Raw genomic sequence first — 26,527 nt, 5'->3', positions numbered from 1 at the left:
TTTGGTGGAAAATTAGTCATCACCTGCTCGATGGTTCTCTGGTTGGCAGCAACTTCATCTGGCGGTTTTTCCTCCTGGTTCGGGTGGAAATGCACTATGTGGTTTCTCACATTTGTCGTGTTCCCAAAATATTTTAAGCTTGCATATTGTCTGGCTCTTGTCCAGCTCATTTTTACCTTCAACTACGTGAAAGCCAAAGTGCTTCCAGACGCACAATTTAAATCCAGCGGGGACAGGTCGGAGTTTACGCTCAACCATTTTGGTAGCATCTTACACTTCTGTTGCTAAGTGGTTGTCGCTTGTTGTTCAGTGGAGAGTAAACGGCTTATACTCGACTTCTGTCTCGTTCTGAATCACATCTCCACATTTGGTGACCCTCAATGGGAGTAATATGTCAACCGACAACGATGGATAAAAGGGCGGTTGTACGGGTGGAACGACGACACGTGTACCTTCATCGAGTTGTACCAACTAGCGCCACTGCGCATACATATATATATACAAGGAAACTGCTTGTCAATGGGGTAAATCTTGTAAATGTGCATCCCTTTGAAAGTAGCTTTCACATGAGTGTAATGTTTTCCCTTAGTAATGTTATATTAGTGTATTTTGTCACTTTACATTTTAAGCTGCAACCTGTCATGTCTATGCATGTTTGTTTACACAGTACTACAAGTGATTAAACGATGACATTTGGGACTTATTAGGTCGTGATATTCACAATAACATGTCGAAAATGTACTTAAATAGTGTTGCACATTAGTTGGATAGCTGCAAAGCCATGTGAAATACACACTAAATTCACACGCTACAGAATGCAAAACTCTGCAAGGGCACACCCACTCTTGTCACTGCTAGCTATGCCGCGACCTTTAAGTCGCATGACTTTGAGTAACACATCTCATGCCCGTAGTCGAAGCCCAGTGGCAACTGCAAGAAAAAACACGGGACAAGTACTTCCACATAGTGGCCGTGCTGGACCTCTACTTTCTCTTATACTGTAGGACGGTACGACGGACTATTTTAGTGGTTTTGAAAGCTCGACTTTTTCCATACCATGATATACCTTGAAACCGGTAACTGGCCCATGTCTAATAAGTCAGACATCACAAACTCTTAACACTACACAAACCGCTGCAATATCATACTTGCCAGTAGAGAGAACTTCATTACAGCCTCATATAAAATCAACAATAATGATGATTTAGTGCCCCCAAAGTTGTGTGCGATGTTATGAGTTCTGTGTTGTCCAACTCTCTCTGAACCCATGAACGCATCAGTAGTGCATCCCTACTGGTGGATACTGCCACAGTAGCATTTTTTCTGACGTTTAAGAAGAGCAAAAGGATAGTGTTTAAGGCTTCTGCAGACTGGCTGCTTGACAAGGTGTGGCTGAAATCTACCGCAGCCATCTACCACTTGTTTTGTTTTGAGTAAAAGGTCCAACTGGAAAGAGCTGTCATGTTTGGACTATGTCATCACTGATGGTGTCTACACCTGCTATTTTTGGAGCTCGCAGCTAAGTGCAACAAATAAACACGGGTATTCAAAGGAGATTCTGCATAACGGATTAACAACCAAAACAATAAAGTTCAATTCTATAAACCAGGGGGAGTCTGCTTTTCTGTGGACAAGCAAGTGTGCTCGTTGGGTTGTTTGTTTTTGTTAATCCCCAACACAAAATGCAGCAGCATATTACAAATACATATTAAAATTGTCATTGTCATTGTCATGTCTTCTCTAAAACGGTCAGCAACAACAAAAAGGTAAGTCGTACTGTTAAGCTGTATGACTGTACATTTATTTTTTATGAATATTTAATGGGCACTGCTGAGAAGAAACCCTAGACCTCTAAAGCCTTTCTATAAAGCCAATCAAATGGTTTGAATGAAGCACAAACCTGTATACAAATGTGTTTTTATTGCTAGAAAATAATATGTTAATATGACAGGCAGAAGAACACCGCTCCCCAACAGTCTTAGGCCATTCTTACAAACAAATGCATGGCAGTGAGGATTTTCTTTCACAGCTACAAAAGTAAACAATATTTCACAGACTTCAGACCACCATCTGCTGTGCTATGATAGGATGCCAAGAAAGACGCTCGTCAACAGTGGAGTCTGCTGGATGAACTATGATCACTGGGAGTGTAACGATACACTAAAATGTAATTTTGGTTCGGTTCCGTTTCTTGAAGTGCTCGGTTCGGTTAATTTTCGGGACAAAAAGGTAGGAAAAAAATGTCTTAAAATGCTTTTATTTTTTTTTTTAATGCAAACAGAACTATTTTAAAATAAAAGCGACCCATTTGGGTGATATTTCAAATAAATTAATAAGTAATAATTAGTTTTTTTTAAATAGAAAAATAATAAAATACAATAAAAACCGTTGTATTTAAACAATTATTTAAACATCGGACAGTTATAGTTAAATACCTTTAGTTGCATCATGCATTAAAATGAACAAGCAACTGAAGAAACAAGGGTGGTCTAATCATTTTTCCATGGCTGTACTTAAAGCCAGTGCTCTCAACAACTGAATATGGACGTAATCTCGTGGCTATAAAACTCCAATACCATGTCTTACTGCTTTGGCCTGGTCAGAGTTTCTTGCTAGAGGTTGTTTATATGCTGAAGTTATCTGTGTTTGCACTAAGCTGCTTTTCTTTCTTGTACTGTACATGTAACATTCACTGCCGGATGATGCCGCTTTACGTGCGCTAACATGTAAGACGTGTTTGCTGCAGCATACCCGATATCCGTGGAACAATGTAGAAACACAAAAGTGGATTTTTCGACCTGCCTTTGTCCAGCCATAATTTTAACAGGGGACCAAATCTTCCCGATCCCCTGACTGTGTGGTCAACATGCTAATCACTATGCCACTGTGCAGCTCTATTATGGAATAATAATAATAATAACACAGTGGAAACTCAGTTAGCGTCCGCCCCGATTAGCATGTTTTTTGGGCTAACGTTAAACATTTACACCAAAATTTTGCTTTTGTTTGCATACATTTTCAGGTTATCACTTGTGTGTTAAAAACATGTGTGTGAAAACTTGTCAATGTACTTACTGTATGTGCGTGTCAGGATGACGGACTGGAGATTCCCTTGTAAATGAGGTTTTATCACTGCCTGTATGTATTTTTCAATTTGCTACCTGCTCAATATCACCTTCAAGCACTTGTTGCAGGTGGCAAAGTCTGCATTAAGTTACCACCAAAATGAGGCACCGAGAGCTTTTTGGTCTGGTTACTTACTACCTTTTTAGTCAGCACCAGTGCCATTACGATAGAGTTTCGATCAGCATCCCTAACAACAAACCCATACGGTCTAACCATTGATGAAAAATGTCACGAAATGCCAATCCAAATCAGTATGTATGAAATAGAAGAAGAAGTTTGTCAATGTGGGACATAATATTTCATTCATATTGGAAATAGCAACTATATTTAACTTCAAAATTAAACATTTGTAATTTTTATTAACTCATATAGGAATTGCTGACAGTGCCTGGATGTGGCATAGCCCAAGGAAACCAGCCACCACTGGTCTGTAACAAGCATTCTTGCTGAGTCCCACACTGGGGGTTTGTCTTGTCATTTCCTTCTTCACCGTGAGGTCAGTCAGTTCAAGAACAGTCTTAACAACACATTAGCAGGACAAACTCTTGCAGATTCAAGGGATAGAACACAAATTTTGCAGTGGGGACTCATTCCACACACTCCACGGGCGTATGCATAGACTTGGTGTCATGAAGCATTAGGGGGACCAAAGCGCAAAAAATAGCAGCCAACATCTGAACCACAGGAGAAGTGTTCTGCCAGAATGTGGGGATTTAAGAGTGATGTTTGCTTCGGCTGTCTACAGTATCAGTGTGACAGCCATGCTCACTCAAGGAAAGGCAAACTGCAATACATGATTGCAATAAACACAGAGTTATCCACATAGCTACAGTATTTATTTGTAACACTCAAAACAGGGTTCATCTAATTTGGGCTTCTGCAAATCTGAGAGGAAGAAGTAACATACACAGTCGTACTTTTTGTTTGCAATGCTGAGCCTAACTTTATGAATCACCCTGGTGTCTTTCATGCTCTATGACAAATTGATAACTAATTAAAAAGAAATACCTACCTTAATACACCTTTTTCAAGGTCGAATTCAAGCACTAATCCTAGGCCTGTCACGATAATCAATAAATCAATTACCCGCACTATAAATCAAAACAAACTTCATAATTTTGCCCGCCTCGATATATTGGCTGGCGCATGCGTGTTTGATTTCCTCCTCTCTCCCTCTCTCTCTCTCTCTCTCTCTCTCTCTCTCTCTCTCTCTCTCTCTCTCTCTCTCTCTCTCTCTCTCTCTCTCTCTCTCTCTCTCTCTCTCTCTCTCTCTCTCTCTCTCTGCCAAACAGGTCATCGTGACGAGAAGAAGCGTTTGTGTTGGGAAGTATCTGTTGGTGACCTGACATACCACCAAAACTCCTCCTGGAAAAACTCCTCTTAATGGAGCGTGAAGGGAAGCTAGCTGAGTTAGCTTAGTTTAGCAAAGCATGCAACTGCGGCTGCGTGTGTACAACTCAGGGTCTACAAGTGTGTTTACACTGTGTTGTCTTTTACCACTTGTTAATGTAGGCCAGCGTTTTACGATGTCCGCATATGTTTTCAGTGAAATAAGGCGAGGGGCACGTTTACTCTTGCTCCCAGCTCATCTTAACTGCCAAACATTCTTTACACACACAATACACTTCTGGCCTTCGAAATAAGAGCGCCACATCCTGTCTAATCGTGCAAACAAAATAGTGTCATAAACAATATCTGACATTACAATTGGAATTGCATATGTGACTACATCTTCTTAACCACAAGCATGGGCATTACCTTTGTATTTTTTCTAATATTCAACAAATGAAAGTGACACTGACACAAAATATTGTGATTGTGATTTTTATCTAGTCCATTTTATTTTCATTGGTTTTTTTTTTGTCTTTTTGTAGTTAATTTTTAATGTTTGTTTGTTTATTTTATTTAAAAACTCGTGACATTCATATTACAATGTTAAACACGCTTGAGAAATTAAAGTATATTGCTTTTGATAGGGTGTTCTCCCATTATTATGCCATATACTGTATTATCATTACATTAATTTAAAAATGGTCTTGAATGAGCAATGTTGACGATAATACTGTTTAGAATTTGTAGGACAATTATCGCCCAATTATCGCCCGTGACATGCCAACGAACCATCATTTTCAAATTGTTCCAGCATATTGGTATCAATCACTGTGCTATGAACCAGAGGTGTCCGAACTCTTTCCAGCGAGGGCCACATAATATAAAAGTCAAACGTGCCAATGGAAACATGCTGCGGGCCGCTAATGACACCAAGGCCGGACTCTGGACACCACTGCTATAAACAAATGGCTATGTTTGGTAATGGCAGTGGAAGAAGAAATTAGAAATTGAAGGAAAACCTGTTTCTTGTTTATGCCCATATATTTCACATCTCCATCTAACCAGCTAACTATTCGGTCAGATAGCCATTTGTTCAACTTAAGGAAACCTGTTTTATGTTGCTGTGTTGGGTATGCTCAGTAACATCTAACACATACATTCCCAAAGCGGGGTACGCGTACCCCCAGGGGTATGCCAATTGTCATTGGGGGCACATGAATAAAAATGAAAAACAATAAGCGCCTAACATTCACAATTACGAGCGCACCTGAATGCCTCATAGCACAGAGCACGCGTCATAGCAGAAAGAAGGAAGGAGACGCGGCATGAAGTTCTTCATTGCTTTGTGCGAGTTCTATGAATGAGTAAGTAAGTTTGATGATTATGTTGTGTATTAAGAGTGTTTAATCTTGAACGTTTAACTCGTACTGGTGTTCCAATCCCCGCACTGTGAAAACCTGTCAATGTATGTGCTTGTCAGGATGAGAGAGAGTGGAGATTCCCCTGAAAAGGAGGTCTTATCGCTGCTTGTATGCATTTTTGTACTTTGGATACTGCTTTAACATGTTTGTTCAGCTTTCCCTTTCAATTTGGTATCAAATTAATATGCAAGCTCAAGTTCAACACCTTCAACGGGAAGAATCCCAACATCCGGCTGAAATAAAAAGATACGTAAGACGAATACTTAGATACTACACAGATACTTCAAAGAGAAATTCACATCTTATCTAGTTATCAGTGCTCATGTAAAACATTTATCAACATTTGACTATGCGCAATACAAATTTTTGAATCAGAATTACTATAAAATTAATTAACCAATTAATCATGTTTAATATTTTTAAGGTTTATGTTTTTCAAGTGCGCTGCAGTAGGGGGTGCATGACTTCAAGTCAAATGTCTGAAGGGGTACGCAACTGTAAAACGTTTGGAAACCGCTGATCTAATACAACAGCAAAGAAGGACGAAACAGTAAGAACTAACCACACACACACACACACACACACACACACACACAGACACACACACACAGCTGCACTAGCTAAACTAAGCGAACCGCGCCTGCTTCCATTCACGGTACTTAAAAGAGGAGTTTCCAAGGTTTTTTGTCGCCATTTCGACATGTTTAGTAGTGTTTGTGCGGTCCCTATTATAAGCAAACAGCGCGGCACTTCCCGTGCGAGCTACCTACACCATGACACAGCAGTCTGGGCACAGTGAGAGGGAACTACCGCTGTAGCTACGGAGCTCGCGGTGGAAGCAGATATTATCCGATCTTCACAAGGATCGGGATCAGCTGCCGATCCCGATGCTGATGATCGGATCGGGACATCCCTAGGTAAAAGTGAGGCTGTGTTTTCCCTTAAAGTCCAAAAAAGACGTTGCAGCTGAATGAAAGACTTGTCATGCACAAGTTTCCTGTGGAGGCACAGAATCGGGGAATTTTAAGACGACCAACCTCGTCACGCATTTGAAGAAGGATTTTCACAACACCACGACTTCCTTGAAACATTTGCAAAGCGTGGGAAACTTCCACGCAACGACAAAAAGTCATTGACTGTAAGTGAAAAGAGCCAGCCCCTGACACGTCACAGCTCTTTGATAATCTGAATAACCACATAAAAAAACTGATTTTAACAAAAAAACTAATTGGGCTTACCATGCAGTGTGAATGTAGCCTAAGATTGGAACACTGAAGGTCTATGCTGTCAGTTTGGGGGTTTTTTTTGGTTTTTTTTGTTTTTTTTTAATCGGAATCGGCAGGTGAAGCTTTTTAATTAAATATCTTTGATCGGCCATAAAATTGTAATCAGTGCACCCCTGCTTTTTTTCTTTTACTACTCTCTCTTCCAACAACAAAATAATGAACCTGTCAGACGACAGATATACAAGCGAGGTGAAATTCAATTTTACAAAGCGTGCAGCGACAGCATCAGAACTCAACACAATTGCTCAGATTCTTTTTTAGCTTCCTCCTGGTCAAGTTGGCGATCATTTGTTGATTTCGTAGGACTCTACTGTAACTACGCCTTAGGCCAATGACAAAAACCGCCGTATGCATCAATAGAGTTTAAATTGCAAACTAGGACCTGACATTTAATGAAATTACTCCAATCAACACTATAAGGTGACAGCACGGTGGTGCATGTGTTTAGCACGTCTGCCTTACATCCAGCAGGCTCGGGACTCGATCTCAGCTCTGACCTTTCAGCTGGGATAGGCTGGCGGCTCACCCATGAGCCTAATGAGGAAAGGTGGTATAGAAAATGGATGGATGGTGCTGATGGATCTTTTGAGACCCCTGCTCTTAATTCAAAAGACTAATCAGGCAAAACAGTAGTACAGTACTAGCCATCTATCACACTCTGTATGCTTTATAAACTGCCATCTACCACTGAGGCACTCTGAGGCTTCAGGTGATGAAAGACCTAAGTGTATGACAGGTATGAGCTCATGGCCTGGCAAAGCATTATTTAGTGGCAGCCTGATCCTCCTCCTCTGGAGCAAAATGAACACAGTTGCTGCGAATGTTTTGAAAAACGCAGTCGGAGTAAAAGCAAATTTAAACTAGGGAGCTCTCTACAATGGGCTAAAAGCACACTGTGAGCTACTTGCTATCAAATAAAAGTGGTCATCTCGACTATTATCTTCATAGCCACCGAGTGGGTGAGAGCCATATTTGTGCAACAATAATACACCCCCTCCCCTCCACCTGCGCTGCACACCCACTCTGCGCCCACTCTCTCTCTGCCATCTCCTGGAAACAGATGCACTCTCTGCCTTTGATCCTCCACCTCCAGGTGATACCCTGCAGGGGGATCACCGTGCAGGCTCGGGCTGCACATCTGGGCCCAATGCAGCCCCCGACTGCATTCAAAGCTGCGCTCGTAGCAGTCAATGGCAGTGGCATACCTCTGCGTCAAACAGCACCGATCGGCTCACAAGCGTCACACGAACAGGTACGAGAAGGGTTTGCGTCCACTCCCATGTTATAACATGCAATGAAATGGAAATAGCCATTAAAACCCCCATCGGTGCTCGTGTGGAAAAATGCGCTCGGCCGCCTGCAATGCACCGATGCTGCAAACACTCCCTGCCTTGTTCACTCTCCCAGTCAACTGGGCCCAAACCTGCCCGCCTAATATACCTCTTGTTAGGACTGAGAACAGCTGATTTCAAGCGATAACTGCGCGCAGACAAAAGCAGCGAGCAGGTATGGAGGACTAAGCAGAAAGCCCACGAAGGAGGACCTGATTGTTCAAAGCGAGGCTCAGCTGGCTGGAACAAGAAGAAAAAACACATCTTGTCGTGCTTACCTTCTCTCGCCTTTAGGAGAACCGTGTTGGCCACGATATTTTCAATCTCCATTGTCACAATGTGGTCCCCAAGCAGTCGCGACACATTTCACTCAGCGAGAAAAAATGGCGTTTTTTCCTGTCAAATCAAATGTGCCGACGGCTGCGAGGCGCTTGTGCATAGTAGCTAGCTTAATGGTGCTCGTTCTTCTTCTCCATTACAACATGTTTGGGAAGCTGTGGACGATTACGACGGGGCTCGTTAGCATTCACGGCCTGCCTCTCTCCCCTCTCTCTCTTTGCCAGTCTGCCTCCTTGCCTGCCTTCCTTCCTATTTCTCCTCCCTCTTCCACCTCCCTCCTCTTCGCCCCTCCCCTCTCTGCACAACCAGCAAAAGGACAATTCAGTACACAACAACTTACATATATTGGAATCCTATACAGATATTATAATTATTTATTTTTCTATTTATTATTTAAATCATGTATTATTATTATTATTATTATTATTATTATTATTATTATTATTATCATTTTTTTTTATTATTATTACTTCGCCGTTTTTTGAGGCCTAAATCATTCCTCAACATTTTTCAAACAAGTCACAACATTCAAGCATCAAATTGAAAATGAAATTTTTCAAAGTTTCATATTTCTTTGCTTAAATCATTGGGGGATATTTTAACACAATATATATATATATGTTTCATATAAACAGTTTGGTCTGCAATATACGGTTGGGAGTTTGTCTTTGAAGTTTCCCTCAGGTGCGAACTCCATAGCTGTAATTCAGGGTGCATGCAGCTTAATGCTAAGCATCAAATCATTCAGTTCATTCAGGAATCGTTAGCTATCTATTCCGATTTTTCAAAAAATTCCCAGATTTTAAAACAAATCCACTGAAAACGGACGGGCCATTTTTCAAACTTCCACCATTCGCACATTTCTCAAACGATTCCAGCCGTTCCAACATGAAACCATTCCACTCATTCAGGACTTTCAAACTGACAATTTTTAGCAGTCCAAAAATTTTGATTTTTTTGCAAAATTCACTACTAGGAACACTACTTCCTCTTCTTCTAAGACTTCTTTCAATAGATTTCAATAGATTTCTATAGATTTCTCAATTATTTCAAGCCTTTTTAACATCCAACTGTCCAGCACGTTCAGGACATTCAGGCTACAACATTTTTCGTGTTATTTAAAGTTCTCACTTTCTGTAAAATTGTATCAGTTGGTTCCTGCTAACACTTTTTCACACCACAGTATATACAGTATACTGTATCTTAGGGCTGTCAATCTAAATATTTAATCGCAATTAATCTAATGTTGTTCATAGTTAACTCATAATTAATTGCAATTAATTACAGATAGAAGTTTTTATCTATAAGTGTACCATTGAAAGATCATTGAAGACTGCATAATATGTTTGCTTTATTCAAATTTTTGTTTATTTTTTTTAAACAGCTCAACACAAAATGGACCTGAATGTATAAAAAGCAAACACAATGTAACAAGTAGACATCTGTAAGCTGTCCATCACTCAAATATCATAGCCTTCAAGCAAATAATCTCAATAGAATTGTGACTAACATTACAAATAACGGTTTTGCAAAAACACCCAACAACTATGTTAAATGAAAAAAGGGTGTTAAAAAATAAATGTGGCAACTTACAAAAAAATAGAGTGCTCAGTAACAGTCAGTAGTTTACAGAACTAGGACTGCGCCCATATACTGTACTGCAGTCAGCCTATAACTTATACTTCATTTACAAACACTCTTTTACAGAGACATACACAAACACAAACACACTCTTGTATACACACTTTATCACACTTTCTTAGTCTGGCGACTTCAACGACGTCTTTCAGCGTGCAACTTTTATTCTCACCGTAATAAGGGACGTTCCTGATCAACTCAATATGGAACACGTACATTTATCTGGTCTCACGTGCACGAGTAGATGAAAATTCGCTCCCAATGTGTCATATTTAGGTCGCAAAATGCGACCATTTAGTCGCACTCTGGAGCCCTGCAAATACCTTTGTAAAGAGAGCCATCTGCCAGGGCTTTATAGCTAAACTTACCATTCAAAATACCCTTTTGCACACTGATCTAAGGTTGTTGTTGGGTTTTTTTTGCTTAGATTATTTTTAATGAATGAATGAATATTGTTGCATTCATATTCATCTCACCTCATAAGAATCCCTAAATTATGACTGCCCGATTAAAATTACCCAACATCCAATTATCCAACATTAACTGCAATGCAGAAATAACCATGACCCCCCCCCCCCCCCCCCCCCCCCCCCCCCCGTACGTACACTGAGGCGTCTTACACGGTACGATATTTAATGCTGCCATCTGGTGGAAATTATGCAAAAATTCAAATTCAAATCCTGCGTCACAAAATACACAGGAAGTGGTATTCTATAAGAGGTCATTTTATTCCTCCAGTGTTGACGAATTTATGAGTCAGCAATATATATTATGTGTTATATAATATATATATATATATTATGTCTTAACATTATATCAATATCAATTGTTGTTTCTGTCAGTAAAATTTTCTAATTTGTAGTGTTCCCGGGACATTTCCAATTCACTATTGTAATGTCAAGACAGAGTAGTTTGACAAAAAATACGTCAGCTCATTTTAACACTGTTAGCTTTGAAATAGGCACTAGATGGCGCTAAAGACAAATGCGTAGGTAGTTGTGTGCGACGTATGAAAAACTCAAACACTATTAAAATGTGGATTTCAGATTCAAGTGCTTGGCATTTCCAACAATAGCTCAGCATTGCATCAGTATACCATTTGTTCCATCATTTACTTCCGCATTTACAGGATATTCTTCACACACTTCCTGTGTCCGCGCGCGCGTGTGTGGGTGTGTGTGTGTGTGTTCGTTCACGTGACTGTCTGCGCTCTGAGGCAAGAAGCAGCAGAGCAGAAGGCAACACTGCGTTACTGTGTTGACTATTTGAGTAGACTTCTAAACGTTCGTTTTGGATTTGACGTTCGCTGCCAACTAAACAGGATGTTTTCGCTCGGGGAGAAGATGGAGTTTCTCATCGGAAACGCCTTTTCAACACCTGTTGGTCAGAGAATCGGTAAGTTGCACAAGGGCGATGCGGTTCCTTAATTCACAGCACTCATAGTAAAGTTGTGCGCTATTGACTTAAGGTGCTACATGTGATATTTTACCCACATTTGACATCTGGAAGTTAAGAAGCCAAGCACACAACGGAGGCAGGCATTACTTCCTTTACAATCTTCCAGAGGCTGCTTTGTGTTAAAGTGACAACCAACACTACTAGTCAGTGTTAAAATAGGAGTTTTCATGTTTTATTCATGTCTTAAATGGAGACTCTTCACCTTGAAAGTCAACCTTTTGCAGATGTGCAGTCATCGTGTATGCATTATTTGCCATCGCCAGCAGGGGGCGACTCAGACGATTCAGAACGTGTACGTATTACTGTACATATAAAAAAAAAATCTTTAATCCAATCCACTTTATTTATATAGCTCATTTTATAAACACTCTTTCCAAAGTGCTGCACAGACTAGTAAAACCATAAATAATAAGTAAAAGTACAAATGACTACAGTAAAAACTAAAAGATCAAATAAAAACAGACACTTAGAACAGTAAAATATTTGAAACAAGAAGTAAAAAGAATAAAAGCAATAAATACAATAATTAGCAAAAAAATAAATATAAATAAATTAAATTAAATTAAAAACTAAAATAAATAAAACCATTTAAAACTAAAAAAGAATAAAAGACACAGAGAACCACACGACTCACGCCGAGTTAAAAAACAGAGAATAAAAGTGGGTTTTAAGACGAGACTTAAAGCTTTCAATTGTGGGGGCTGTTTTTACATGAGTGGGGAGAGTGTTCCACAGTTTTGGGCCAACTACGGAAAAGGCCCGGTCTCCCCTGGACTAAAGTCTCGTCTTAGGCACCACCAGTTGGAGCTGGCCTTCGGACCTCAATGTGCACTCTGGAGTGTAAATTTGGATGGGGTCCGAGATATACTGAGGGGCCAGACCATTCAAAGCCTTAAAAACAAACAATAAAATCTTAAAATCAATTCTAAAACACACAGGCAACTAGTGCAGGGAGGCTAAAGTTGGGATAATATGCTCCCTCTGTTTGGTTCCTGTTAAAAGCCGTGCTGCAGAGTTCTGGACTAACTGTAAACGAGAGAGCAATTTGTGGTTTATTCCAGAGTAAAGCGCATTTCAGTAGTCCAGACATGACTAAATAAAAGCGTGCATGGCTTGTTCGAAATGTCGCAAAGATAAAAACGATTTAACTTTGGATAAAAGCCGAAGATGATAAAAACTGGATTTTACAATGGCGTTGATTTGTTTATTAAGTTTAAAATCACCGTCGATTATGACTATTAACTCAGTGAGCCTGCACAAATGTTTTTTTTGGTATTGTGTAGATGATGTGATTTGGGGTGAGGCTAAATTTGATAATAAATGAAATAAAACTAACAATATGATTATTTTTTTTTTTGGCATTTCAGCCTTTAAACCATGAAACTGTCACATTTAATCTATTTTAATAGAATGCATTTTACTAAAATGCATTTGTGTATTGTAGAGAGTAGGTAGTATGTGCTCATCACACATAGCTCCATGACAGCCACATTTCAAGAACACAATTTAGTCTTACGACACCAGTGACCTGCGGTCAGGGGAGGTAGGTGAATTACGTTAAAATTTTTAGTGTAATAAACGCATGCGCACCATGACAAAGCCACACGTCTGTTATGATGACAGACGGAGGCACAGTGTAGCATCCCCACAGTCACACAGTCTTTTATCATTTTAGTCTAAACTGAACGCATCAGCAGCAGTGCAATTCCAACACCATACAGTACATTTATGTCCAACTCACAAACACGCCTTTAGTCCGTTCAGCCTCGGAACGACACTTAGTCATTGTCACTAGACTACCACGCGGCGCATTCAAGGACACTCTGAATATTACAATGTTTTTATTATGTGGTCTAAATAAACAGAAAAACAAAGAAAAACAATAAGTGGATCTTCTTACCACTCACTAACATAAGTGGAAGTACTATTTGCTGCGCTTAACTATGCTTGGAAAATACATGTACACTCAAAACATGGGAATTCTACTTTAATTACGTGGCGGCGTCTTTGAAGTAAACCCCACATTGCTCATAATAACACAGTTAACGTGGGATTCAAATGTTAGGCAAATATCTTTTAGCTTGATTTAAATTTTCAGTTCATTTGGAGCTGTTAATGCGTTCATTTCATGTGTGTTCGTTTATCTTTCTATTTGGAAATTACATTAAAAGTGGACATTTTGTTGTTTGTCAGCATGTCGCCAATAATATCCATTCATCCATTCATTTTCTATGCCGCTTATCCTCATTAGGGTTGCAGGGGCATGCTGGAGCATATCCAAGCTGACTTCAGACGACAGGCAGGGTACACCCTGGACTGGTCACCAGCCAATCGCAGGGCACATATAGACAAACAACCATTCACACTCACATTCATACTTATGGACAATTTAGAGTCGCCAATTAACCTAACATGCATGTTTTTGGAATGTGGGAGGAAACCGGAGTACCCGGAGAAAACCCACGCACGCACGGGGAGAACATGCAAACTCCACATAGAAATGCCCAGGTCGAACCCAGGTCTTCCCGATCTCCTGACTGTGTGGCCAACATGCTAACCACTCGACCACCGTGCGGCCGCCAATAATATAATGTTGCAGAAACATTTATTACACATCATGATTTTCTACAGCCTGCGTAATTTCTTGAATGTACGTATGACATCCTTATTCTTGCCAATCGGACAATAAATAGAAATGTCACATGGTAGGCACCTGCAGTACCGCTGCACCCTCAAGGGGTCAGGTGTGCATGAGCTAAAAGGTGCTTGTCACTGCTGTACTTCCATAGAGGAAAAACAGCACTAGCAAGCAGAAAATCAAGTCATGCATTCAAGATATTTTTATTCTCTGCTTAATGAATTAATGAATTAGATTGCCAAGATGGAGGATTATACCATATACCCAAACTTTTACATAGGGTGCATGTACTTAACATACAGATAAAAGGTAAGGACACAAATGTTTTTCAGTTAAAAAAAAAAAAATGGGACTAAGAAGAATCATTTGAAAACATTTATCTTAACCAAAGTAAATTATTCTCTTTTTTTATCCTTTTATGGAGTAACTTGTATTAACCTAAAAGAAACGCCAAAGGGCCTCACCAGCCATTGAACCTCACCGCATGTCGCTGTACAACGCGTAGCAATGAGACATGTCAGCTGATTTCTTTTATTTACCAAGGCATTTTCGACAATTTCATGCTTCTAACTTTGGAAGAGTTTTTTGAATATGCCCTAGTGCACAAAGCAATAACACTGTTTGAATGCATTTGGAGGTAAAAGATCATTAAACACCTTGTAAACTAGAAAAGGGATTATGAGCCACTGCTCGGGTTCTATATCAGTGACCTCTGAGCTCACAAATGGATTCATTGGCAACAAACTCCTACAAACACACGCCAACATCTTGTAGAAAGTCTGACAAGGAGAGCGGAAAAGTTAGAAAAGAGTGCAAAAATGAGTGCAATCATACAGTAAGGGTTGTGTCCATTCATACAAGAAATATGTGCTTCTGGCCGTGCGATGATTGTCTTCACGTCCTTGGAAATATAAAGTGTTATCTGCCCACTCAATTAGTGACAGAGTGTTGCACGCACCACTCAACCCTTCCTCCCTCTAATGTCATTCGCTCATTTTCTCACACATAAATGTCAGTGCGCCTTCAGCTCCTTCTGAGGCAAACACAAGCAGCTGACAGTCACATGAAGTGCACAAAGCTGGGAAGTGGAAGTCGAATGGGGGAGTAGATGCAACAAGGGTAAAGAGAGTAAATGGGATTGAGAAGTGTGGGGGGTGGAAGGAATGAAGGAGATTACGAGGAACCCGTGAGGGCTGGAGAAAGCTGGCTCCGATTGCTCAATTGTTAAGTTGCTAGGTGCTTTGGTTACATAATAAACGGGTAGAGGTTTCTGTGTTTTAGTCAGGATCACGGTGTGATTACTGACTGTGTCCTTTAATTTGAGGGACAACAAGCCTTTTCAGTCAGATCTAATATAAATATATTCTACCTAGAGATGATCATGTCATCTGTCTCTAATGAATCATATCCTGACAGCATACCAGCATAGCATTTATCGTGTTCATGCTCATGGATGAGCTGGAGCCTATCCCAGGTGACTTTGGGTGGTCACCAGTTTATCACAGGACACATGTAGACAAACGAGCATTCACACTCATATTCACACCTATAGACAATTTAAATCCTTCATTTTGCCTAATGTGCATGCTTTTAGACTGAGGGCGAAGAAAAACCCATATAAGGGCATGCGGAAGAAGAAAATTCCACACAGAGAAGTCTGAACCGAGATTCAAACCCGGAACCTCCTGACTGTGTATTTGTTGTTTATTTTGACAATTAAATGCGTACAGTTGGTTATTCATAGCAACGTCTTTTTTTCCACATTTTCATTCACTAAAATGGAATTGTCTTGAAATGCAGACAAATGTAAGGCATATTTTCAGAAATCACATTTATTTGCAGTGTTTCATGTACATAATGATTAACGTTCAAGTGGTCTTGGTAGAAGTCTTTACAGTTTCAGTCTACATCGCTTAATTGTTGTAGAGCGAGCGACCAGTGGCAGTCAGCAGTCAGAGGACTGGGGGCTCAACATGGAGATATGCGACATCATCAATGAGACAGATGAAGGGTAGGAATAATGTCATTTGTCCTTATTTTATTGTCTGATGCAAAACAAAAAAAGCCCTGTAGAAACGAGTCTTGTGAGGAAGACACAGTGTTTTAATGAAACCAAGCTACAACAAACCCTTTTCTTCACACTCAGTTTATTCATAGTTGACTATTTACCCCTGCTTTTACGCTTTACACAGAACAGTATATGTGTCATCTAAAAATGCAAATTAAAAATTAAGGTTGTGTTCCCAGGCCAAGAGATGCAGTCAAAGCCATTAAGAAGAGAATTGTAGGTAACAAGAACTTCAGAGAAATCATGTTGGCCCTTACTGTGAGTATTTATCTGCATAGGTTTTGTTATGTTGTATTTTATAAATTTGTGCTGAGTCTACAGTGTGCATACACAGATGTCTTAAATAAATAAAGTAATATTTTTAAGTAGCTTTGTTCTTTGGGGGTTCAGTCTGTGTCGCTGTGTCATGCAGGTTCTTGAGTCATGTGTGAAGAACTGTGGCCACCGCTTCCATGTCCTTGTGGCGTCGCGGGACTTTGTTGAAGGGGTTTTAGTGCGTGCCATTTTACCCAAATATAACCCACCCACTGCCCTGCATGACAGGGTGCTCAGTCTCATACAGGTATGGTTCATTTCACTGTTATCATTCCTGCAGTGGTACATTTGTTGTAAATACAAAAACACCGCAGGACAAATGGTCTCTTTTTTTTGTTGTGATTCACGTATTCCAGTTATTTGTGAATGTAGGCTTTGTTACGTCTGAGGGTTTTCTGTGCTTTTCTCAGTCATGGGCTGATGCTTTTCGTACTTCCCCTTCCCTTGCGGGGGTGGTGTATGTTTACGACGACCTAAGGAGGCGAGGTTTGGAGTTTCCCATGACAGACCTGGATGCTCTATCCCCCATTCACACTCCCAGCAGGGTGAGCCCATCCATCAGGTGTAAATAAAGCAAATAAAATGCATCATGTCTGGACAGTATATTTATACACACATATACTGAATCTTTGTGTTCACATCCTTTGACTTAATATTTCAGACCGTCCCAGAAAATGAGACACCTGAGGCAACGGATGGTCCTCCCCGTCAGTTACAATCACAAACTCCTTCCATTTCTCCCACTCACAATTCTTCGCCTGTATCGCCGCCCAGTGAGCGACCTGGTACCCTCTCTGCAGAGCAGGTAACACTTTTTAAATACGGAAAAACAAGACTAAGACCAGGATTGACGGGAGGCTCATCCAGTATTTTATATAGTGTATAAATGTGTATTTGTGTGTACGCTTTTTCAGAATTAGTGCACCAAGCCATCAGTGTTGGCATTGGCATAACTAAGAATACATTACACACAGTTTGTATCTATATACCATGTTTCCTCACATAGTGGTCAGTGGCATTTATTTACAAATTTTTAGGTATTTTTGTGAATATATATACAGTATATACATATATACTGTATATCTAAGAACATTAGTCATGTTGGTCGTGCACCCTTCTTTGCATGATATCACTGTGTTGCAAATGTTGCACTGAGCCGGCGCTTTTTTAAAAAACTTTTAGATGCTTCTTCTTCGCTGGTGCTCGCCAGCTTCTTCTTTGTCGGAGTTCGCGGCTATTTCTTCCGTTCGGTGAAGTCAGCATTGGAACTATGAATCGGAATAAAAACATTTGAACAATCCCGGGTTCATCAGAATGTTATTCCCGGTCCCGACACTCGAGACTCGATGCCCAACGCTAATGACGAGTTAACGGAAATTCCCTTGAATGTTCTTTTGACGTGCGGCTAACGTGCTCATGTCCTGTTTCATGTCCTACGGTGTGTTTTCATTTCACTTAGTCGGTGGGTATTTTTGCAAACCTTGATTTGTATTGTTAGTCATTGTATTGTTAGATCCTTTGCTTGAAGAGAATGACATTTGAGTGATGGACAGTTTACTTTACCAATGTCTACTTCTTATACAGTACATTGTGTTTGTTTTTTATACATTGAGGTCTATTTGTGTTGGGCTGTTTGAAAAAAAAAACCCAGAACGTTTACAAAACAAAAATGTCCATGAAGCAAACACATATTATCCAGTCTCATGTTGATAAGTGTATTAAAAACTTTAAAATGAACTTTCAAAGGTAAACTTATTATAGATAAAAGCTTTTTTCTATCTGCCATTAATTGTGATTAATTACGAGTTAACTATGGATGTGATTGAGATTAAATATTTTAATCCACTGACATCCCTTATATTTCGATATATGTTTGTACTGTTCTTTTCAGTTCATTTGTTTTCTGATCCCTCATTTCTTTCAGGTCAGTGTTGAAATCATTTTGGTTTTAAGGAAATGGTTTAGTGTGTAATGTTGCACTGGCACTATTGATGTGCAATATTGTATTATTAATCAACATTCATGGGGAAGAAAAGGAAGAATGTTAGATTTCTTACTGTTGTCACTTTCAAATGTTGTGGGTTTATTTTGAAAATGTCCTTTCCAGAAAGAGAAGCTGCAAAGAGAGCTGGCACTGGTTAAGGGAAACCTCACTGTAATGTCCGAAATGCTGAATGAGCTTAAACCAGGACAGAACCAGCAGGATGATACAGAACTGCTACAGGTGTGTGTGCATGTGCATTTTGGGGGTGTACTTGTTCAATGAATAACAGTATTTACACATGAGGAGTTGCACAGAGGTTGCTGGTGTCAGGACAGTACAATGCCACTTTAAGCATTTGCTACTCTTTGCTACTCATTGCATTTTCAAGGCATTCTGGGAAATGTTTAACATAATTTCTGCGGATGAATTTGATACCATGAACACAGATGGTAAATCCTACTGCCATCCCCTGTCCAAACAGCAACTGTACTCAGTATGTAAGAACATGCAGACTCGGGTGGTGGACCTCATCCCACAGTTGCTGGATGAAGGACTCATTGAGGAGCTTCTTGTGGTTAATGATGACCTCAACAATGCTTTCATCCGCTATGAGAGGTACAGTATGTGGCAGCCACTTCAACTATTCTATTTATTAAAGGACTAATACAATCATATTCTCACATTATTTATTTTAGGTTTGACAGGCTTAACAAGGCACAAACTACAAATGGTGAACAAGTGAGAAATTTTAATTTTTTGGTGCTGTACTAATTTATTTGTCATTAAAACTCTAAGCATGCAGTCCTTTGTGTCATTCTCCCATCAGAGTTCTGTCAGCAGCCCGAACCTCATTGACCTTAGCCTAGAGCCTTCAACGTTGACCCAGCCTGCTGTCATCACAACAACCAGCCAACCTGAAGCCAACACACCGGCCAGTCAGAGGGAGTCAGCCAACCACAGTCAGTATAAGTGTTTGATGTACGCTATTGCTAATAACAATGCCATTGGAATATTTGTTGTCATCTGCTAGTATCTGATTAAGGTTTACCCCACGTTGCAGTAAAGTCCTTTATTAATAAATACAGTATAAAGGCAAGCAACAAAGACCGAAAACTCAGAGTACAAATAACCTGTGTAGTAGAATACACGAGGGGTACATGGAAGTACCTGGTTAGCCTTAGGAAACTAGGAACAAGCAATAACACGCACAATGAACCGGCATCCTCCTGGTACCACTGCTGTGCCTACAAGCACTACTAATTACTTACTACTAGGGGTGCCACGAGACAGTAGTCACGAGACGAGACGATGCATGAGATTGGGTCCACAAGAATGAGACAAGATGACATTTTAACATTAATTAAAGTACAATAAAAAATGTGACTGGACACAGAAACGTTTTTATTTTACAGAGTCACAAAACAATGGCGATGTGTTTTGAAATGTTTGTTGTCCCACAAACTGATGCTCAACAATATTATTGTCAACATTTTTTGAGACCAGATAAGCCACTATTATGATAATATATAGTAATACATATCAGAATAATGCAGTATTTCCTTTAATAAGTCATATTTAAGTTTGTAAAGTTGTGGAATTGGTGGTTGTGGCATGTATTTTTTTCATGGCAATTCTTTCTGTCTGTCGAACCTTTGCAGCATTTCTTTAAATGCTGGCTTTTCAATAGGGGTGTCAGCATTAATAGTTTCAACTTGTAGTTGAACAATGTCAGCTCATTGTTTCATTCTTATCTACTTGATTTAAGCCACAGGGCTGTCCAGCTGTCCTTTGGTATTTCTAATACAAAAAACAATTATAATGAAAAAAAACAATGTTATATTATCTTAAGATAAATTTTTGTGTTTTTATTAATTATTTGTATCAACATTTCAGTTTTTTCTAGTTACATCATGCCGTTTTGTTCTATTTTTCCACTTTCGCTGGGTTGTTCATTTTATTTCCCATGGCCCATGTGCCACACTTTGGACATCCATGCTTGTTTCACCAGGAAGGCGAGGTTTGCCAGGCGACAGAGGAGTGTGTCCATGCTCTGTCTTCTTGGCTCTGTCGCTTGTCAGGGGTTGGGGTGCGTTGTGGAGGGGTTTATGCAGATTTCAGAATTCAACATAAAATGGACTTAAGAACACAGGTGTAAAATTCAGCATGTTAAGAACGTTTCTTGAACCCCACGTGGACTTTTCTTAAGTTCATATCATGTCAATGTAACAGGTGTATCTCAATAAATTTTAATATTGTGGAATATTTACTGGTAATTCATTCCAGTAGTTCAATTACAAAAGTGAAAACGATATATTACAGACACGATAAAATATTTCAAGAATGTTTTTAAGAATTTCTTAATCGGTTAAATGTTTATAGCGTACGGCTAATTAAAACATCTTTGAATATTGTGAAAAAGGTCAATATTATTAACTACTGGTATTGCCCTCTTAGCAAATTAACTGCAAACGCTTCCTGTGCCTTTTAAATGATCCCTTAATTGAATGAACGGTAAATGAGGGCCCAGCATAGGAGAATAAGATATTTTGATTCTTATTTTTGGCTTGTAAAGTTATTCAGCGGTCAAAAAACTTCTGTCTGTTTTAGAAGAAGAGGAAGAGTTTGACATGTTTGCCCAAACCCGAGGCAGATCCTTAGCAGAGCAGAGAAAAAGGTGAGTAGCGATAGCAGACACTATCCCCTTTTTCACTACCTTAATTCTCTTTTTTTGCTTTTGTGTAGCTGTTCTATTGGGACAATGTTGACCTGGAAATTCTGCCTTGAGCATAGTATCAGAGGTGTGGATGTGTGTATTAGGGAAATGCTGTGGTGTGATTTTGACACATTCACACTGACTCACTTCTCCTGCCCTGTTGTGTTGAAAGCAATGACACCGTCCAACAAAGGATGCAGTGTCACTGTGTGAAAGGGCCCGCAGTTGCGGCAATATTCCACCTTCGCTAGGATAAACAGTGTGCCGTTTGTTACGTTTATGGTGCAACAATTTTGCTGGATCTCTCTGTAAAAGAGAGTACAATACACACATCAGGTCTCGGGTAACATTCTAAATTCTAGTATCTACAATAACTGTGCACGATCGTTATGATTGCGCATCATGTATGTGTGCTTTCCTATGGAATTATTCATGCTTTATGGACTACAAAGTGAATATTTTGTTTGCACAGTGTCAGGTATGAGGATCCAGGAGCTGTCGAGGGCCTTGCTGGGGCCTTGGACTCAAGGTTGCAGGTCACAAGAAGTGTATGTACATACAGGATATACTTTTATCCTAATTTTACTTGAAATGATGACGATCTAAACTGTTGGTGAACGTGCCCCCAATCCCCCTGTTGTTGGATTAGCATTAGCGCAAACATTGTTACAGTGAACGTGTTGCACACTTAAATGACAAGCAAATACATTCATTGCCTTCGTCTGTCTTTGTCAGTCAACAAAAAATACTTTATTTTGGATTTAGAACAATAGCTGAAATGTAAATTTCACTTCACAACTACAGGGGGAGCACCAGAGCCAAAAGTAACATTTCATGAAAAACAGGGGAGTAAACACATGAGTAAAAAGGTAACTTCTCTTTTTTTTATTATCCTGCTAGACGATGCAAGTGAAAAACACACTGCAGAACAATGGGGATAAATGGTCATGTGATATGGTGAGATCCTTCATTTCTTAAGACCAGTATCATCACAGATATTTTAAATATCACATAATCTTCGGTCTTTGTGTTTTCTTTGGTCTGAAAATGCAGCAAGACCAGTCCGCTGTCAGTGAGGGCGTCTCCAGTGAAGGTGCACCTCTATCTTTCTGTATAAACATTATCTTTTTTGAGCTTTCACTTCTCTTTTCTGTGTAATGAAGCTTACTCTCTTGACTGTTGTTTCCAGAGTTGGATCAATTTTTAGAGGATCGGGCAAAATCGTCAGACCAGGGTAACCGTACGACCTGTGGCACATTGCCCCCCACCTCTAGACTGACGACGCAGTCAACAAGGCAACAGGACAGATCACATGACCAGCTTTTTTCACTCTAGACTTAGAGGCAAGCGCTCAGACTGATATATACCTACAAGCACATACAGGTACATGGCCTCTAATGTTTCCACCAAGCAGTTCAGTTCAGCTTGACACAATGCAATTTGGAACATCAGTTTTAAAGGGATAGTTCAGATTTTTTGACATGAAGTTGTATTTAGTTCCCATCAGCAGTATAGTACACCAACGGTGACTTACCCCCCCAATTGGTCCTTTGAGTCTAGATCTGGTCGGAGATCCGTGACATTAGTTGCTGGGGGTCATTTAAGTAAAGAGTTTGGCTTCTCAAAACGATATGCGTTCAAAAGAGTAATACATTTGCATCACAAAAATGCCTCCACAAAAAAATCAGACCTCACAAATCGCTCAGCATTATATTTGCCTCCTGACGTATCCCTGCGCACTGTCGCCTGTGCATTCTTGTGTACGTGATGAAGACGCTCTCATCTTCTTCTGAGTCCAATTGTGTTCTTAATGTATTTTTATCACAAAACATCTTTATGTTCCGACAAAGAAGCTAGTTTGCTAAGTTATAGAAAGGCAGCCGGAACTGGAAGTCAGCTACATAGCCCGTCTATGATGTCATCAGTGGTTGACTCTCAAAAATGTTCACAAAAAACACGCTTTTATTGTTTTACATGCATAAAAAAATGATAAATGCATATAAAATGGCAAAGTAAAAGAGTAGATGATTATTTAAGGTTACTTTTCATCTTCACTGAAGACGTGATTCTTGATGTGAGTGTTTCTATAGACATGATATGGCAGCGAGACGCAACACGGATACAATTTTCCTGTTTTGTCATGAGATATTTCTTGAATTCATTACTCATGGCAAAACAGGAAGATGCTTAGAAGTCTTTCATTTGGAATTTATATGTAGTTGTATGCATTTGGAATTGTTTTACTGCGTGTTATTGTAAAACTATAAAAACGTGTTTTGTGTTAATATTTTTGGCTTTCTGGAACGGATGAATTGGATTTACATTATTTCTTCTGGGAAAAATTGATTCGGTTAGTGTCCGTTTTGGTTAGAATTGGACCTTCTGGAGCAAATTAATGACGCTAACCAAGGTATATACAAAAACAAAGTAAAAAATAACAATTTAAAAGAAGGTTATTCTTCCCTGATTTTTTGGCACCCCTCGGAGGCCATGGCGCCCTTAGCATCCACCTATATTCATCCACCTGCAAGTAAATGTACTGATTTAAGGACTTCCAACGTTGTCTTCTTCTTGTGTCTTGGCTCATCTGTTTTGTGCATAAAATGCTGATCACACTTTTATTTGGTTCACACATTAGTACTGGACTTCTCAACATCTGCCAAGAATTGTAACAATCTAATCTAATATTTCTTTAATTTTGATGAAATTATAATGTTTAAGAAATTAAATTAGTTTTGCTGAATAACTGTTATGGAACTCAACTTCAGACATATACACTGTCATAATTATTTAGAATTTCCTGGTTGGGATTTAGTCTGCGACGGTGCATTACAAATGCATTGTTTTGGTACCTCTGACCACATCTGACAGTACAAATGCAAAAAAAAATTGAAACCCATACTGTGAACTGAACTGTGTTGCTTGGGAGACTTATGTCCGCTTATAGTAAGACCTGCACTACACCACTGCTGTAATAACTCTGCTGTTTATTTACTTTATGTGCATATTTATTAAATGCAATATTATGATGTTGATTCAAACATTTGATTTAAATCTCAGTATGAAAAAGTGTTTCCAGATTGTTTAAAATAGTTTATCACCATTGTTTGCCTTTGAGCCTAGCTTTTATACAGGCAAAATAAATGGGTCCGTCATGTTTTGTGCTTCTTTTTTAAAAATGAAAACCCTTGTGATATCTACATTAATGCACATTTCCCTTGTTTTCTAACGGATATAACAAGTCTTTATGGAGGTCTTAACTAATGCAAGCCCAAATGATCCTCATTGAGGCATGTTTTCCTTTAGTGCAAGGTGTCTTCTTATTCCAGTTCTCAAGTATAGCTTAGAGAGAAATTGTGATTTCTCAGGTGTATTGTATTTCTTCTGATGGAAATATAGTCTAAACATCGGATTTTTGCTAAGCCGTCTGCTGACTATGCTCAATAATAAGCCTAGTCTATGTGAGATAAGCCTTTATTGTTATTGTTGAAGAACTCAAGGATGTCTGGGTCTTGGTACATGAAGTCCCTGTGGCACTCAATAATAGGAAGACAGAGGAGTAGGCAGAAGTCCAAAAGAGAAAAGTAGGAGTAGAAGAAACATTCATCTGTTGAAGACCACTCAGACCTAAGACGATGCTCAGTCGTGATGTCTATCTCCGTTGCTGCCTGTGTGTATGTGCACTCCTACATGTGCCTGCAGCTTCCATCTCCAACACGTCCACCAAGGATCAACTCCCAACTGGTGTTGAAGATCAGGAGCACACTGGTGGGGATTCACCGTTGCTTTGGTTGAGAGACAGTTTGCCTTCTTACTCACAGCCACTTCGTCCGTACGCCTTGCTGACCAATGCAGAGGACTACATCTACATGCCCAAACCCAGACATTATCGCCCTTCACGCCTACTTCGCATTTTGGGATCCTCTTTTGACCCATTTTGGATGTCTATTGGTCCGCCATCTGGAAGCTCTGGGGTCAGCACAGACAAAGGTAGCTGTAATGCTTTGTCAAGAGGTGACTCCCTACCTGTCAAATTACCAAATGACACCACTTCCAGAGAAGATGTCAACGTCAGTGCTTCTGCAGTGCTGAGGAAGGCGGCAGCAAGTCAGAGGAAGAAGTTGGAGAGGGAAGCTGCAGATGTGGACCTCAGTACTCTGCCTCCAGATGTTGCCACCTCGGTCCGAGCCTCGCTGGTGCACTCAGCCACATGTGGATTGTGTTCCCAGTGGGTGGATCTAGGCCCGGCGTTCTGGCCACGTTGGCTGCGGCAGACCGATTGTGACAAGTCAGACAGAGTGCAAAGCTGCTCCTTTCCTACTGGGATGGTATGCGTGAGAGCTCAGATAGCACACATTAAGATTCTGGCTTGGCATTGCTTGAAAATCAGGGAAGACGAGTCAAAACGCTTTAAGACTGACAGGTCTGATGTCAGCATGTTGATGGGAACCAGTGAGGAATTGAGAAGGTGTTTATGGATGGTGGTGCCCTACCCTGTGGTCACAGCTTGTAGATGTTCATGTCAATGATTGGTTTTTTTTCATTAGTAGTTCCAATATCACTCTTAGATACACATTTGCAATCATTAGTCTTGAATGAGCTCACAGATTTTTGCAAATAATAAATAAAAAAAATCAGAATAATTCACCTTGTGCTACTTTAGAACAAATCTAAAGTGTGAACATTCTAGAGGCTTGCTTTCCCCTCTCATCTCTAATATGAAAAAATTGTCTTTGGAAATTGATCGTGTGTGACAATGTTTTTTCACATTTAATTAAATGAGCAAAATCCTTTAACATGTATGGTCTCCCTTTTTTTGTGATAACGGCTTACCTGTAAAGGGATAACGATACTTGGATGAATAGTATTTTTGAGAGC

General features: G+C 39.8%; 3 protein-coding genes across 7 annotated transcripts in view; 2 read left to right on the top strand and 1 right to left on the bottom strand.

Moving 5' to 3' along the window:
* The window catches only part of grk4 (G protein-coupled receptor kinase 4), a 68,785-nt gene extending 59,700 nt beyond the window's left edge, over positions 1-9,085 (bottom strand). Inside the window, exon 1 of one of the 3 annotated variants that reach the window (XR_008570633.1) lies at positions 8,775-9,085. Coding sequence is in view for 2 of the 3 variants with exons in the window: in XM_054778381.1 (XP_054634356.1) it covers positions 8,775-8,826 (52 nt within the window). In the remaining variant the exon portion in view is untranslated. The remainder of the gene's footprint in view (positions 1-8,774) is intronic. The other 2 variants (XM_054778381.1, XM_054778382.1) reach the window with 2 other exon arrangements.
* A 2,584-nt stretch (positions 9,086-11,669) lies between these two features.
* On the top strand, positions 11,670-24,366 carry LOC129183090 (target of Myb1 membrane trafficking protein-like). 3 transcript variants are annotated; one of them, XM_054779941.1, is made up of 15 exons: positions 11,670-11,868; positions 16,496-16,580; positions 16,817-16,895; positions 17,050-17,199; positions 17,363-17,497; positions 17,614-17,757; positions 19,060-19,176; positions 19,418-19,551; positions 19,632-19,674; positions 19,763-19,895; positions 21,547-21,610; positions 22,122-22,197; positions 22,550-22,606; positions 22,703-22,742; positions 22,839-24,366. In XM_054779941.1, the coding sequence occupies exons 1-15, from the start codon at positions 11,796-11,798 to the stop codon at positions 22,982-22,984; spliced, it is 1,476 nt and encodes a 491-aa protein (XP_054635916.1). In that variant the 5' UTR covers positions 11,670-11,795; the 3' UTR covers positions 22,985-24,366. The 3 variants fall into 3 exon arrangements, with proteins under 3 accessions (XP_054635916.1, XP_054635915.1, XP_054635917.1); XM_054779940.1 differs by having other exon boundaries at positions 21,544-21,610; XM_054779942.1 differs by lacking the exon at positions 16,496-16,580 and having other exon boundaries at positions 11,723-11,868; positions 21,544-21,610.
* A 602-nt stretch (positions 24,367-24,968) lies between these two features.
* Positions 24,969-26,423, top strand: LOC129183091 (noggin-like). Its single transcript, XM_054779943.1, has one exon. The coding sequence runs from the start codon at positions 25,285-25,287 to the stop codon at positions 26,176-26,178; it is 894 nt and encodes a 297-aa protein (XP_054635918.1). The 5' UTR covers positions 24,969-25,284; the 3' UTR covers positions 26,179-26,423.
* Positions 26,424-26,527: the final 104 nt, after the last annotated feature.

This window comes from Dunckerocampus dactyliophorus, chromosome 6 (genome assembly GCF_027744805.1).
Source record: "Dunckerocampus dactyliophorus isolate RoL2022-P2 chromosome 6, RoL_Ddac_1.1, whole genome shotgun sequence".
Lineage (NCBI taxonomy): Eukaryota > Metazoa > Chordata > Actinopteri > Syngnathiformes > Syngnathidae > Dunckerocampus > Dunckerocampus dactyliophorus.
This window is presented reverse-complemented; position numbering and strand designations above follow the sequence as displayed.